This window comes from Ochotona curzoniae, unplaced genomic scaffold (genome assembly GCF_017591425.1).
Source record: "Ochotona curzoniae isolate NIBS_2020 unplaced genomic scaffold, NIBS_Ocur_1.0 contig_43, whole genome shotgun sequence".
NCBI classification, from domain to species: domain Eukaryota; kingdom Metazoa; phylum Chordata; class Mammalia; order Lagomorpha; family Ochotonidae; genus Ochotona; species Ochotona curzoniae.
Window position 1 is genome coordinate 10,588,099 of NW_024466218.1, and position 16,991 is coordinate 10,605,089.

Sequence of the window (16,991 nt, forward strand, 5' to 3'; positions counted from 1 at the left end):
CAGTAGCCCAAAATTAGAAACCAAGATTTGTTTTTCCTCTTCTCCAATGGAATTCCTGACTCACATAGTAATTGGACAAAGTCAACTTCGCTGTAAAACAGGGATTAAGCAATTTATACCTTAACTTAAATCTGACATGTACGATATTGCATATCATGATTTCAACTGTGAGATCACCTCCAAAGATAATACCAAGACAGGTTGAAAATCATGGCATATTTAAACCCTATCCATCACAAATTATCTCCTAGTTTGGACTTAAAACTTTCTGCTTGATATCTTTTTAGTTTACGAGTTTCCTTCAAGGAGCAAATACACATTCCTTGTAATTATCTCTTTTTAATAATAGCTTCAACTGATGGGCACACATCTCAAATATTATAGAGCAGCGCTATACTAATATGCCTAGCTCTCAGTATTTAACCCAAACTTCCGATTATATGCAATAAGGTTTTGAATTATCTGTACCTGCAACTGGAGTTTAGGATTACCATCTCAATTATGTAGGATTTTCTTCTGCTTTGGAATTTCACTCTGGCTTGTTTTAACATGTATCCAACAGAGACAAGGGCAATGGCATAGGGCATGTACTTGGAAAAAACAAATTAATGACTTGTGTTGTCTCTCCAGACCCAGGGGGCAGGCTCTCCTCGCTCTTCCCCCAGCCACACCATCAGCAGGCCCATCCCCATGCCCATCCGCTCGGCCTCCGCCTGCTCAACCCCGACCCACACGCCTCAGGACTCTCTCACGGGGGTAGGGGGCGATGTACAAGAGGCGTTTGCACAAAGTAAGTGACTTTGTTTTTTCTTATGGTCTGCTTTGATGTGCAAATAAGTGACCCAGGTCTGTGGATTAGCAAGAACCTCGGAACTCTGGGATACCCCGTGGCTTTCGTCACAGCCTGACCTCTCAGCCACTGGCCAACACCCCTCCCCCAACCACCTCTGCTCTTACTTCTCCATCTTGCCTTCTTTGCTCCGTTATTTTTAATAAATCTTTGCTCATCAAGGGATGGGAAAATAATTTAGCCAGTAACCCAGGAAACTTCATGAATATAGCCACTTCAAAATTCTGAACAATCCCCTGCTATCTTCCTTTTACATTAAAGAAAGTTCAATACTGAAATGAAATCATGCCAGCTCTTTTAAAGATGATCTTCAGTTATTTTTAGTATTTCTTTCAGACATTTTTAAACTGTCAATAATGCGATTATTTGGTACATAGTGTAATTCCAGTGTAACTGTATCTGTGTCTTCATCCTTTCTTCTAGTTAGTCTTTTTAAATAGAGAAGTAGTTACTCGGCTGTAGTTACCCAGCTGCAAAATATAATAGAGCTCCAGAAATTTTTATTCCCGTCTGTTTCAGATTTCCTGTTTGGATGTCCTCAGGAGTTGAATCATTGCCTCTGTGATACAGGGCTATAAGGTTAGGCCTCTGCAGGTAACAGAGGAATATAAAGTAGATGGAGGTGTTCAACCAGCCTTCTCCCACAGTACTACTATGCTGTGGAGGTGCCCTGAAACAAAGGACTTGAAATTTTTTCTTATCAGCTTTTTGAAGTTTATTGATAGTTTAAAAAACTCTTCCAAATATTCTCTCAGGGTGACCAATCTCATTCCCCAGATGTCAACACTTCTAACAGTCCGATCCTTCCCAACTTGGTGCTTGTATACATATTTAAGAATATGTCTCTAATCCTATACTCTTCTTTTTTGCACAAATAAGATTAGGCATTGTAGCTTAGTCTTCTTTAAATTACAATAAATTGTGAACATCCTTTCAGGAACTCGCAAATTAATCTAAGGAAATGAAATAAATGATTCTAAGTTGTAAAGCAAAGGGAAGCATAGAAAAAAGTCAAAAGACAAAAACAAACAAACAAAAAAATATTTAGGAGGAGACTTGAGGAAAGGTTTTCCAGGACAGATTGCAGTCACGTCTCACAATTTTCACAGTTTCAGTCATCCACAAACACGTGAAAACCGATAAGGTAAAGAAAGCTCCAAAGCATGAGCAGGCTGAGAAAACAGAGAGAAGAAATGCCCATTTCCAGTAAAAATGTGCAAAGGTGTTCAATCTCACAAATAACTGTACAAATAACCCGTTTCAATCAGTATTACCTTTTGCCTGACAGAGTTTTCAAAATGTTTTTCACCATCCATAATCCAAAGATATCAATAGGGGAAACAGATACTATTATCCAAGGAAATCTACAATATTGTAAAGCAGCTTGTGTTTCTATTATGATAAATGATTTCAGCTAATTACCTGGATTACTTAAAATCTAACCGTGCTTATCATTTTAGTTACCACTTTCTGGGAAATGACACAATGACATATGCCTGTAGGCAACCCCTAGTTCATAAAACATTCTCGCTATACATATTCTTGCTATGTGCTGCAGGCACATCCATTTTCTAAGCAGGTATTTTGAATCATCAATCCTTTTATCTGCACCTGTTTCAATTCCATCTTGTTCCAGTCCCAAGCCAACCCACCAATACTCATCTAACACTTACTGTGCCTGAAACATAATAATCTTGTTTTCTTTACCCTAGGCTCAATCTCAGCATAGTCTAAAGTTCCAGTGTCAGGTAGCTGACTTGCATCTGCCTGCGTCTTGGCAGCAAGAGCAATAATGCTCAAAAAAGTGCTCAGTGCAGAGTTCCCATTCCCAAGAATTAGCTGTGCAGGTAGTGAGAGCTCTGGGGCCCTGACAGGAGGCACAGACTCTGCAGATCCCATGTACTCAGCTTCCAGAACGTGACCTCGGTGACCTGGGAGGCACAACTCTCCTAGCTGCACCAGCCTTAGCACCTGTGTGAGTGGTCCTTTCAAAGAGATCACATGGGCCTGGGACCATTCCAAGTTGTGCTAGACTGCCTAGTCTTATAAATGGATTCCTTTCACGTTCAAAAATGCCCCCAAATTGGGTAGCAAATTACACAGACATCAATCTCTAACCGGGTTGTCATCAACACAAAGAATTAGCAAACATAAAAATTTTGTGGGAAAGGAAAAGCTTTGAGTTGTTAAAAAAATATATATATATATATCATTTTTTTTCTTCACTAAAGGTTCCAGAAGAAATTTAAGGAATGACTTGCTAGTAGCGGCAGATTCCATTACTAATACTATGTCCTCTCTTGTGAAGGAGCTGAACTCTGGTGAGTCTCTTGTCCCGCCTCCGTCCTTGCAGCAGGATGCAGAGGTGCTGAGTGCCTCTTTGGGTGATCTATCTGCTGATTGTCAAATGCTAAAAATGTTTTTTAAAGATCTGTGTAGACACTTGCTAGAATAAATGTGCGAAGTATCTATGACATCTCCATCCATTTCTTAAAGCAAAACCTGGTGAGGTGTTTATCCAGTAGGATTCTGGTTGTATTGTTAACATTAGAGTAACTGTAACAAATGAAGCATTTTTTTTTTAATCTGGGCTTTTACTTCTCAGAGCCGTTCTAATCAAAATTAAGATAATTTAAAGGTGCTGCTGTTATTTGCGTTAGGATTAACAAATAAAATGAAATGTCACTAGTTACTGCATTATGTTTAATGGCACCCACCCACCCACTGCCACAACAAATGCCAAGTACAAAATTAATTCTTGTTGGAGAAGCCTCAAGTATTGTCAGCTTATACTTTTATAATTCTTTGAAATATTAATTAATTGTGACATTTTAGGTTTGTGGTTTCTGGCTGTTCATTTCTAACACATAAAAACTTCTCATAACATTTCTTAGAGTCAAAAAGGAAATTCTTTATACCGAACGATTTTATACTAGCTCACATTAGTATCTATTTTTATTTTGAATGTAATAAACACTTATTTTACTTATGAATGATAACTGGCTAATGTTTTATGCAGGAAGGACAGGTCAATTTATGTTAACCTTTGTTTCAGGCTGTTAAAAGACCTAACAAGCCATGCTTTCTTTCTTTTGATTATATTTACTAGAGGTCGGGAGTGAAACGGAGAGCAATGTGGATTCTGAGTTTTCCCGGACTCAATTTGAGGATCTCGTTCCTTCACCAACCTCTGAGAAGGCTTTTCTAGCACAGATCCATGCCCGGAAACCCGGGTACATTCATGGTGGAGCTGCCACAAGCACCATGCGCAGTGACATGTGAGTCTCTTCCACTTGGGGGCATTTTCTTAGAGCAGGATAACCTGTGCTGCTACAAGGAAGGAGAGGAAAGTGAAAATATGGTTGTAAGGGTTCTTGTTTTTGAACAGGATGACGGATTTTCCTTTTGTACCACAAGAAACAAGAAAGGCACTACGTGTAAATTTAGCTTTTTGATTCAAATTTCCAGTATGTTACTTAAACATGCTCAGTTCAGCAATAGCACTGCACTAGTTGTACACAAAATATAAATGTTCCTCAACAGAGTTATGTTCTGAAATCCTGTGAACTAAAAATGCCACAAGTTGCAAGTGCCCATAATATATGAGATAAACCCAGTAGTCCAAACATCCTAGCTAAGCAACACAGCACACCGGAGTGTTGGTTATTTCCTCTTTGTAAAGCAGAACTGGGCTCCAGGCTGCTGCCCAGCATCCAAAAAGAGGATTGGGATGCCGGCACACCTACAACACCACATCCATATAGGCATCAGTTTGGAATCCCAGCTGCTTCGCTTCCAATCCAATCCAAGCTAATGCACTTTGGAAAACAGTGCAAGGTGGCTGTCTGGATTCCTACATCCATGTGGGAAACCCAGAAGTTTCTGGCTCCTGGCTTTGGACCAGCCCAGCTCCAGCTGTTGTGGGCCTTTGGGAAGTGAACCAGTAAATATAACACCTCTCTCTCACACCTTTGAAATAAATACATATTTAAAGCGAGAGAAAGAAATCAGTACTGAGAATAAAAATAGCTGTGAAGCACAGCCTGGAAAAAAAGTTATAAAAAATGGGAAAAAGAACCACTGGAAGAACGAGGCTCAAGGAGTTGTAAGAACTATGAACAAAAGGTGACACAAAGCTGGGGAAGGGGTTGAACGAACAAACACACACTCACACACACATATTCAGAAGGGAGGTGTTGTTTAACATGAAAATTACTTTAGACTGGTCGATAAAAATATCCTGGATGTTTTAAAGACCCAAAGAAGAAACTAAGAAGAGGCCTTTCTAGTGTCTGGGCTAGCAATCCAAGACCAGGAATGATGGGAAATTACCAAGAGAGGCAATTTGAGACGCAGCTATGAGGCAGCAGAATCTAATAGCAAAACCCAACTACTAGACCATCATTGAAACTGGCCATGGGTTGGTGCTTCTAACTTTACTTTGCAGGCTTGTCCCTTTCTCTATAATTTAGAATTGTTCAACTTGGTTGTTATACAAATGGTGAATTAATTGTTCCCTGTTTTTTCCAATCCTGAATTCCAATATTATTAAAGCTACTTCAATCTGCTGTCCGTGTTACTCTGAGCAGCAACACCAGCTACCAACACATGACTCGGGAGTTGGGAAAGTGTTCCAAGGCTGCTTGGCCCCAAACTTCCAAAAATAACAACAACATGTCATTTAGCTATAAATAAACTTGAGCAATGATACACACGTACAAGTTGTAACCCAGAAACTTCTTGGCCATTCTTTTTAGTTGTATGTCCCGTTTAACCTTGCACTATTTAGCCTGAGAATATTTTGATCATATGATGATATAGCTAATGAATTTAACATGAAACATTTTGTATATTCGCAGAGGGGTATATGAAGAAAGAACTCCACGTTAGTGAGCAAAATTATTCTTGTGTATTTATAGTAGAATTAGATGGTTTCAATGGTTTATTTTTCAGATACTCGGCTAGGATAAATGCTTAAAGTCCAGAGCTAGAGGTTGCAACACTATGCCTCCTGCATTGATGGCTGATATTGCAAGCTTTGATTCTATTATTAAAAAAAAAAAAAAGAATATGTGTCTTTAAGTCTTATTTCACTAGAGGGCTCACTCTTCTTTATGGAAAGTGTTCCTGAATTTCATCTAAAACATTTTTTTTTAAGTCCAGATTGGAAAATTACATATCCCCTCTAAACAAATTATAGAACATTTTAAAGGATCAACTCATTCCTATAACCAGGAATGGGGAATGTCCTCCCTGTGAAACCATTTGGCCTCACCCTTCTAAGGCAACCACAGGTGGGACTCAAAATTCAATAAATCTATAGCAGGCTAATTTTTAAGCTGAGAATTTATAATACTACTAATATCCAAATAGCTCTTTTCAGAAGAAAAGTCCCCTATGCCTTCTGGTGTAAACTAGAAAGAGTGACCAACAATGCCCAGACCACTATAGGAAAGTCATGTATGAAAGTACTTTGTTCATATTTCTCTTCAAGTTGCCAATATTTTTTTAAGTTCTCCTTTTTATGTGTCAGAAGACAGAAACATGCATCGGAGGTGTGAGGTACATAAACTATGGCCAACATATGGACTCCCCTTAGGTGTCCTTGTTAAGATTTGCTCCAAAATGCTCCATTCCCAGGGTCACAGAAGACGGGGACACCTATGTGCAGGCCGAGGATGAGAGCTATGACAGTGACTCTGTCCGGCAGCTGGAGAATGAGCTCAAGATGGAAGAATACCTGAAACAGAAGCTGCAGGATGAGGCCTACCAGGTACCAGGGCTCCAGGCCCACTCCACCCCACCATTCAGCCCGTCCCCTCAGTAGCTGGGTTGTTCACTCAGAAACTATGTTCCTCCTCCTTCCCTTACGCCCACACACCCCCTGGAATATTTAATTACAGACCTTAGTGACAAATTCAAGTTGGAGAACTGCATGTATGTGCTCAGTCAGGTGTAAATAGACAATGTTCAGATGGAAAGCGGTATCTGGACCCACTTGAGAAATTCTTAGAGTATACCACATGCAAATACAGATCAATACAACTGGTAACTCATCCTAAAGGGGGTGCATTTTTCCCACGGAGATGGCTCCATTCCCTTGTTTGTCTTTCTGTTCCCATTCCCTGTCATCGGCAGGTGTTTGGTTGGGTTCTGGGAGCACGAGGTGTTTGCTTGTCTGATACCTGCTGTCTGCCAGCCCCACTAAGTTATATTTTTTTTTGTCAGACTTTCTATACCACGGCCAAACAAGCTTTCTATACATTTTTAGGCTAGCAGTGGCCCTCTTTCACTCTTTTTTATTAGTGAAGGAAAGAGAAAGAGCAAGAATCAACAGCTTTCTGCCTCCTGGGTGTTTACAAATTAAGCCTTGGAATACTTTTCCCAAGCAGAAAATGTTAAGAGGGATACTAAAGCCCTCCTCTCCACCCCCAACAATATCCAACAAAAGGGTTGCCTCTCAGAATGTTCCATTAGCCCTTCAATTTTAATAACCACAAAAACTATATTTCTAATCATGCCAAAAGGGGGGGGGGAGAGGAGAGAGGGTGACTGTACTCAAACAGAGAGCCATGCTTCTGCATGACAGAAACAGTCATCTGAGTGCAAGCTCAAGGCCAGCACTCTTTCTTTGCGTCTTCAATGACTCACGTGCAGGAGACCCGCCAGGAATGCAGATGCCAAGGGATCCTGGTAAAGGAACCCTGGGAGGCAGCTGCCTATGCAGATCTCATCTGGTTCTGCTGGAGGGACAGCCTCTAGGCCTCCCTCTTTGAGCTCATATCAGTTCCAGATTTTAGTGACAATACCAACTGAAGTACTAGAAATGTCTCTAAAAGGGAGGCAGCTTTCACATTTCATAGAAGTATTGGGTTTGTATTTATTTTCATGAATTTGAAATTGAACTTTGTTTGAGTGCATTGAAAGGAGGTTCTGTCAACAACTTAAGATCCAATTAAGCTTTTGCCCACTACAGCAGATCTTAAACTCCTTCAGTCCCTCCTTTGATTCCCGTACCCAGTGGCCTCAAGGGAAAAGGCAGGCAAAGGGAGAGCATCAGGCCTGCTTGCTCATCAAGACATATGCCTTTGAGAATACTGTGATTTTCCTGGAACGATCTGTGAGCCTTTGGTTGTTGGATTGATCAAAACTCTGCCTTCATTCATCGGAGTGTCTCTTTCTCGGTCTCCCTCCCTCTCCCTTTCTACCTTTGCGCATGGCTTCCAGCCAAATAATTCACCGGCTTGACTGCATCACAGACTTGACATGTCACCTTTCTTGTTTGTGTCCTTTGTCACCCACAGGTCAGCTTGCAAGGTTGAATGCAATATCCTTTTATCACTCTCCTCTCAAGTAAGTACCCTGTTATTTAGAAGGAAACATGGACACTCTACACTGAAATCTGACAACTTGTAACCCAAATTCACAGTCACTCTCTTCAATGTTTCCTTCTATGCGATAAAATAACCCCCTTCCCTGCTGATACCAAAGACTCATCTGAGCTCATGCATTCAAAATTCGGTAGAAACTTGACAGACGTTGATGGGAATTGGCTTTTTACTTCATTAACTAAAAAGTTTAGACAAAAACTTCTATAACACCAGAGTCCCAGAATGTTTTGTGGCTATGAAGCTTAGGTGACCACATTACCAACCCAGAGGAGATTCAGAGTTTGAAGCTTCTCTAGTGCTTGAGAAAGTCGGCCCAAGTTTGCTTAGCATCTCAAGAGAGGGTCCACTCCTTAATCATGCTGTGCTTAGAAAAGGAAGTACCTCTGTAAGGGAAAGCAAAACCACATATTAAAAAAAAATTAAAGACGCAAAGCAGAGGAAACATTTTCAAAGTTTCTATTTTATAATAGCTGATCTGAATCAGCTATTAAATTGTGAAGTTCAACACTATATAAATTAGTTCAAAATATCATTTATGTGGCCTGTGATCCTATCCTAAGGATATATCTGAATACATGGGGAAAACTGAGCAATTTCATAGCATACAGAGAAACACACTGGCAGGATCATTTGAGTAGTGTGGTCTGAAGCCTACACTCTGACACTGCTAAGTCCAGATATAGATTTCAAACAAAAAAACCTAGCCACAGAGCAAACTATTAAATCTGTATTAGCCTCAGTTCTCTCTATATAGCCCATAAATAGCTACCCCCTAGAGAAATGTATTCCCGGGAATATAGCTTTAAGGAGTTGTAATGTATTATGAATATACACAGTGCTTTACAACCAAATCAGTACCTTGGAGCTGTTTCTAGCATTGTCTAACTGTATAAAAACTGCCATGACAATGGGCTTGCTCTCCCCACTGTTATCAGTAAGGCTGGGACTGAGCAATAGGCACTATGCAATAGTTTCAAGTGCCTTGGGCTAGCTCATTTCATAAGTTCAGGTGGTTTTTCTGGTTCCAGCAAATATCTATTCAGCCATCTCCCATTACAGCACAAAGCTACTACATATCTACAGTCACCTGGCTGCCTGGGTTAAGGATTTGTATCTACCTTAGTTGTGTAATCTTTCCTGACCAGAGAAGGCCCTAATTCTATAGTACAATTGACCATAAACTCAATCAACCTAGGTACTACTTTGAAAAAGTGTGTGTGTATATATATATATATACACACACACATATATATATATTTCATAAATGATGTTTCAGTATATCAAAAAGTATCCTGGGGGAGAGGAAGATTGATTTAAAGCTAGCTTTATTTTGGCATCCAAAGAAAAACAAAACAGATGCATAATTCTTTAGAATGCACACATATTCCCTGAGCTTTTGTGAGCACCGCGTACTTACCAGCTCCAACGTTACTATTGTCATCATGTCTCAGTTCTGAGATTAAGCAAGTGAAAATCCTGGCAAATGGCCATAATGATACACACTTTACGAGCATTCGGGAAGGGTCTTATTGACCACATTCTCCTCTGTCTTGCTTGGATGTAAATGCGCTAAACCACCTGCTCTCCTGATTCATCATGACAAGAGTGAACAAACTCCCAGGAGCAGTTTCTGAAAATACTCACTCCAGTTACAACAGACCCAGTGCCCCAAGAGCAAACCTGTTTCCTTTAATAGCATCCTCCTTTCTTACTCCCAGCAAGTTGATCATTTTTGTCCTGTGGGTTAAAAACATCAGTAGCTAGTTCTTAGAAAAATATTTTTTGAAGGCCTAATAAAATGTCCTTGACATAAACCCAAATAAACAAGTGGCATTTGGTTCTTCTTATACCTAAAAGTCAAAATTTTTCTGAAAGTTCTCCTGACATTTTAAAATCTTTTGTTGCAAATTTAGAAGTGAAAAATTAAACGTTTGCTGTATCCTGCCCTCTGCCTAACTAGCCTCCCAAAGGACTTTGAACATGAATCAGCTGTGGTTAACTCAATCTCTTGGGCAAAAATTTATTTAAGATCACTGCCAAAGCTGATGACTTGTCATCTCTGTAGCTGATTCTCCTACTAAAATTTTTCTAGATGCATATAAGAAATAGAGTGGGAGATTATGAAAATATCTTTTATTTGTATTTCCAATCATGCTATGAGACCAGAAATTATTCTGAAGTGTACGCATATCTTACCCAAGGGTCCTGAAACCAACTCGGTTTGATGTCAGCCATGCTCAAGACAGAGCCCTTCCAAGGTCACGGGCACAAAGGGGAATGCCAGCAGATTCATCCTTTGCTACAAAGGCCTTTCCACCTATTTGGAAATATAGATGCATTTATCAACATACTAAAAAAGCAGGGAGAATCTGAAATCTGATTTGTTGCTTTTCAAGTAGTCACTTAGGAAGTAACTGCATACTCAGTGGTTAGTACTCAACTTAGAGTCCCTGTGGTCCACTCTGAACTGTGAGACACCACTTTCCTTGACCCATCACTTCCTGACATCAGATATTGAAGGATTTTTACCATTGAAAAGTGGATTCTTTGAAAAATTACCATAGCATAGTGTTGGTGACCTACTGGTCTCATCTTCTCATCCAAAGCACAGCACAAATCTTTTGCATGTTACTGGAAAAAGCTCCAGATGTCTGACTGTCATAGGAAGAGAATACAGCATGTGTGTGTGTGTGTGTATGTGAGTGGGTTCACACGTGTGGACACATGTGTGCCGGGGAAAGGGACGACCCTAAGCTTCATAACCATAATTTAGAAACAGTTTTCCAACTTTTAAAAAATGACACATTCCTTATTCCCAGGCAAGCTATAGTCAGACAGATGATGAAAGTAACATGAAAGCTGGTGCTGAAGGAGAGCGCTGCACCCACACAGACGAGGAAGACAGCAGCCTGGCAGCAGCCTCACCGAAGAAGGAGCCACCATCCCCAGCAGCTCCCGACCAACCCCAGCCCTAACGATGTGTTCTCAAGCCTGTAGTGCAGCTCACTTTTTTGTTCTAAGATTTGTAGTGCATAGGTGTGTGTGTGTTTTGAAAAGAAAAAAAAAAACAGACTTCTGTTCGAAATTAATTTATCAGCGACATCTTTTGTAACATATTTCATCTCTGGTTAAACCAAGCAAGCAGACACAGGTTGAGGATCCATACTGCCGTTACACACGCTGGCAGTATTAAGCATTTTAAACCTTTGCACATGATCTTGAACCTGTTCAGTTTACAGTAACAATAATAATAATATTGCTGTTTTTAGCTAGACATTTGATTTCTGGATTCTTTGAGATTTTAGCAAAGCAGTTTGTTATACACTACATTTATTTTTCCAGTAACAATTGGGAGGGGGAGGAAGTAAACAAACCCCTTGAAATTATTTACTAATCCAGAAGGATTTGATTCCTGAGTGCATATTCTGAGCCTGGAAGCCAAGAGTCTTTGTCTCAATGGTCCATAATTGATTTCAAGTCTCTGTGAGCAGCGGCTTGAACCGAACACTCCAGGAACAATCCATTCTTTGTGGCTTCTTTCCAACATGGGGTTGTTTTCTTTCAGCCATAGAATTTAGTGTAAATATTCTTTTTTCCACATAAAGGTCATATTCCCCCCCCCAAAAAGGCAACATTCAAATGCTATAGAATCTAGTTTTTAAAATCAGCACAGATCTTCTTAAAAACTGTGAACTATGTTTTGAAATACTCATTACTAAAGCTGTTTATAAACCACAGGTGCCATAAGATCCCCAAACTAAAGTTACCTATGCTCTTCCATGGTCTTGTTCCTCTTGTTTTAGCTTTAGGAAGCATGTCTTTGCCAGCACTGCGCATTCACAAGTTCCCCCCACCAGATTGTTTGGAGGCCTTCAGCTTTAAATGTACAGGCTTAAAGTGCGCTTGCAACCGTCCGCTCTCCTCTTATTTCTGAATGTTGATTGCCTTAGCTGGCCACATGGTGTTCTGCATGCAGCCTTCCGGGGTCCGTGAAAGGAGACAGGTTCTACTACTATGTTGAGTTGTGATTTTGCACAGAATTAAGAGCCGAAGTGCAGAAGAATTGTCAAAGGCAAGAGGATAGAAGACTCTTGGTGGTCCTTAATGAGGGCCTCCCTCAGGGAGGCTATACATCTCCCCCAGGGATTCTGGGGAGAATGAAAAGTCATCTGCTTGTTTCAAGATTTACATTTTTAAAAAAAAACAAAAAAAAAAGTTGTGACAGATTGGAAAACTACACTTAAATTGACAGTTTCTCTGGAATCCCTGTTCCTCTCAGAAGAGAACAATCAGTCCCCAAGGTGTGTTTTCCAGGACTGTAGTCATGTCACCTGGGAATGTGTTGGACATGCAAGTTCTTAGATCCCAACCCATACCTACTGGTTCAAAACATTTGGGGGTGGGTGGGGATCAGAAGTTCACGTTTCATCAGCCCTTCAGATGACCCTGTTGCACACCAAAGTTTGAGAACTACTACTACTTTAAAGTGGTATCCTAGATCTCTGAAAAGGCTTGATTCAGATAAGCAAGGAAGGTTCTGAGTCAACCTCAGAGTTGTTGGCCGTTCAGTTTTGCTTCTAGGGTTGGCAAAATCCTCCCACCCCCCCACCCAGTCCACAGCAGGTGGGCACCTGGCTCAGAAGAGATGTCCTGATGTCTTCTAGCTCCCTCTGCAGAGGACCTTAAGGTGCTCATGTCTGCAACTGATCAGAAACCATCTCCTTGGCTGCCCTGAGGAACAAAATCCCTCTCCTGGGCATAGTAAAGTGCTTACTGGGCATTGGTAAGGAGCCCACTCTGCCCCTTGGTGTCTTAAATTATCCTTCCCTCCAGAGAACCCACCCAGCAAAGGTCCCTGAGCACAGGCTGACACCAAAGTGGCACAACTGCACAGTTCTCAGATTTCTTTGCACAACTGGAGTGTATCTCAGATTTGTAGGTGTGTCTTATTGCTCATCTCTTCTCCACCGCCCATCCTCTGTGAAACCATACCTCTCTCTAGATGGAGCAGGTGGCCACTGGTGCCTCATACTCAGTACTGAAAATCACGACATCCCAGCTACCTACGTTACCGTCAGCTCGAAATCATAGCCAGGTCATTCTTGAACTGAGAACTCAGACCATGCGTGTGGTGCTGAGCCACTGCCTTGACTGAGCTGACATACCTTATTTCTTTGTGTATCGACATCAAAACATTTGTCTAAGGTTGGAACAATTCTGCTGATAACCTTCCCCCTTGTCATAGATTTCATTGCCAACCAACTCCATCACACAGTTGTTGCTACCATTCTACAAAGCCATTGCAAGGACTCTGGAAGCTGTCACCAGTGAGAAATTTCTGACTAACCAGCCACCTTTTCTTTCTCTTAGCTCCACGTCAGCACTGAGACCAGACTCAAGCACCCCTGTCCTGTAACCGAGACAAAATGGCGTGTGTTGTTTTGGGTTTTTGTGTTTTTTGGTGGGTTTCTTTCCTTGGCTGTCCAAATTTACTTTTGGGGCCTGTTTTAAATGCAAACCCAGCAGGTTTCATCTGTCCTGTCCATTAGATACAACTATATTTTACAGAGGTTGTTTCTTTCTTGTTCCACAATTAATTGCACATCCATCTCCATCAGAACTGATGGCCTATTAGCACGGATCTACCACAGCCAGCCCTCCCCCCACAGCACCATGTGAAAGGACCAGGGGGAGGATAAAATCTACTGTATGGGTTTCAGGAATCAGTTGTAGTTGGTCAGGAGGGAAGTTGGGGTAAGTTTGGTTGGTCAGAGGCAGATGTGCTTGGAGATTATGAAAATGGATTCTCGGATGATCTGTTATAAGGCAGGGAAGGTTCATTTGTAAGTAGTATTGTAAACTGACTTGCATTAAGAGTGTGGCCTTTGTTGTGATCTACTATGTATTTTCTTATATGCATGAGCCAAGCTGTTGCATCATAATTTAGCACTGATGTCTGCTTTTATTTTGATCATCTTTGTCCACCCTGATTAGTTCTTGGCTGTGGACTGTAGATAGATCTTGTAAATACAGCAACCTCAGGTTGTTGCAGTCACCTTGGTTCAGTTCCACGCAGGAGCCACGAAGAAGAACTCCACTGTGTCCTCAGCAGAAAGGGCATTTTTACTTGTGAACCAAAAATAGAAAAAAAAATCAGAAGCATTACATCCTGAAGCTAATTAAATGTATGTAAGACATTTTTAGTTATGACTACTATAATTTGACACCATTTGAAATAACCAATTCAGACACACTAAAGATTTCACAATATTCATTGGTATTGTAACAAAACTATTGTATGGGTTTTTTTGTATTGCTGTTAAGTATTGTTTTGTGTGTGTGTGTGTGTGTGTGTATGTATGTATGTGTGTGTGTGTGTTGGAACCTCCTGGGAACATGTTATATTTTGAAGTGATTAAACTATTTAATTGTGTGTCTATATTTTGGAATGGAATTATTTCTTCATTAAAAATGTTTTTAAAAACACTATATTCTGTGTGTTTTGTGACTTGATTGCAGTGAATCTTCTCTAAAAGAACATACTGTCAATCTATTCAAAAACAGGTAAGTATTTATAGTGTAAAACAGGACCTGTTAATGAACTATTTTGCCACTGATAAAGCAGAGCCCACATTTTCCTATAAATATTTGATTGGCTTTAAATTTTTAAAAAAAAAAACCTTGAAGAATATATTCCAAAAGAAGCTACCTGAGAGTCCAAATGAGTCACTTGATTAACATAACAAAAATACTCACAAAATACCAAGAAATGTGAAGCTCTGTCCAGGAACTAGGCACAAAGGCCTTGTAGACTCTATTATGTCACATAATAATACCTACTTTGAAGTTACTATTTATAGTGTCCTTTCATTTCAGCTTGAGGATGGGATAGGTTTACAGGTTGACAGATCAGTTGTGAACTTGCTCAGCTTTTATTTGAGAATGTCTTATTTTCTCATATTTTTTTTTCCTTAGGTGGGAGCCAGGACTTGAACACAGTCACTCTGTAATGGGACACAGGCATCTTAACTTCTAGGCCAACACTCCCACCCTTCTCATTTTTGAAGGTCAGTTTTCCAAGTCCAGAATTCGGGGTTGATACATTTTTGCTCTTGTGGTATGCCCATGGTTTCCAATGAGTTATCAATTGTTAGTCTTACCAAGGCTCCCTTTTACATGGCAGCTGTTTCTCTCTGGCTGTGGGAGTTTTTGTCCTATATTTGGACAGTTTAACTACAATGTGTTGTGACCTTAATCTCATTGAATTTTTCTCACATATGATTCATTGAGCTTCTGGTATAGATAAACACAAATTCCAGGGATAATTGTGCAGGAATGTTGGTTAGGATGTCACCGCAGTCATCCAAGCAAAATAGATAAGGATAGTTCACACTAAGAGTAGAATGAAGGTGGTAATATCCCAAATCTCTTCTGAAAGTAGAACCAACAGGTTGCATTAGGAAATTCGATGTGTGTAAGGAAAAAGAGACCATAATCTGGGAGCTCAACCAACCAGGAAAAAGGAGTATCAATGATGAAGAAGAGAAGGCCTGGAGTAGGTGTTTGGCACAGTGGTTTAGATGTGGTTTGGGATGCCCACATCCCTCTCGGAGTGCCTTGGGATGTAGTTCAAATACTGGTATTCCTGCCACCCATATGGGACACCCAGACTGAGGTCTGAGCAAGCCCAGACTGCTGCAGGCATTTTGAAAGTGAACCAGCAGATAGACAGTCTGTCTGCTGTTTTTCCAAATAAAATGAAAAACTTAAAAAAAAAAAAAACTTGGAAAGGACATTGAGAAAGAATGGCAAGAAACATAGGGATAAAGTCAGGAATTGTTGCACTAGAAACCATATGATGAAGGAATTTCAAGGTGGGTGGCACAGTTCACTGTGTTAAATGCAGTTGGTAGGTCAAGTAAGGTAAGAACAAGGAATGAACCCATCACACGGATATTGAGTTGAATTTATGTAGTAATGTTCAGACACTCTGCTGATTTCAAGTTTTGAGATTTGCTCTTTTCACGATAAAACCTGGAAAAACACTGAATGAAAATCCCTATTTGATTTTCCTCCGAGGCCCTTGAACAGGTTGTGCAGTATCCTAAATCCACAGAGTTGATTCTGATATCCATCTCCACACACCCTGGCAAGCCAGCTCTGATTCCTCATTCCCCACTTGGGCAGATCAAGCCACAAGGATGACATGTTGTTATGCACTTTATCCCACAGGGGTAACATATTGTTATTCCAACAAAGTCACAGTGGGAAACATTCTCAACCTGCCTCTTCAAATGGATTTTTAATTATAAAAATATACAATTGTTATTTTGGGGAGAGAAGGCTTTCTTTTCAATTTCATCTGCCTCCATTAATTTTCAAAGAAAACAAGATTAAATTACACAACTAGCCTTGATCTCTGGCTATGCAAAATTTTGAAAAAAAAAAATGTCTCGGCCATTTTTTGGCAATTAGTGTTTTGCATTGCCTGTTGATTACTCAAAAGCGAAATCTAGTATGTGTAAAGAACCTTGCCTTAAAATTTCAGCACTTGTTAGTTTCTTTCCTCCCCCCCCATGAGGCTTATGATTCTCATTTATAAAATAAGAATGATATTTTATTGTTTCCAGAAAATCATGCAGAAGCAAATTAAAATTAAATAGAAGGAAATCTATTCAAACTCATTATTATTGCAATGAGTAAGAAATAAAACATTGTCCCACCTGTTTGAAACCTGTTGACCATGCAGG

At 40.2% G+C, this 16,991-nt stretch overlaps 1 protein-coding gene across 4 annotated transcripts in view; it reads left to right on the plus strand.

Moving 5' to 3' along the window:
* The window catches only part of DTNA (dystrobrevin alpha), a 301,963-nt gene extending 287,236 nt beyond the window's left edge, over positions 1 to 14,727 (plus strand). For 2 of the 4 annotated variants that reach the window (XM_040984867.1, XM_040984868.1), the window contains 5 exons: positions 631 to 790; positions 3,082 to 3,171; positions 3,960 to 4,128; positions 6,491 to 6,623; positions 13,612 to 14,727. In XM_040984867.1, coding sequence (XP_040840801.1) covers positions 631 to 790; positions 3,082 to 3,171; positions 3,960 to 4,128; positions 6,491 to 6,623; positions 13,612 to 13,752 — 693 coding nt within the window. In that variant the 3' untranslated portion in view covers positions 13,753 to 14,727. Of the gene's footprint in view, positions 1 to 630; positions 791 to 3,081; positions 3,172 to 3,959; positions 4,129 to 6,490; positions 6,624 to 8,154; positions 8,204 to 11,060 lie in introns of all 4 variants that reach the window. The other 2 variants (XM_040984866.1, XM_040984869.1) reach the window with 2 other exon arrangements.
* Positions 14,728 to 16,991: the final 2,264 nt, after the last annotated feature.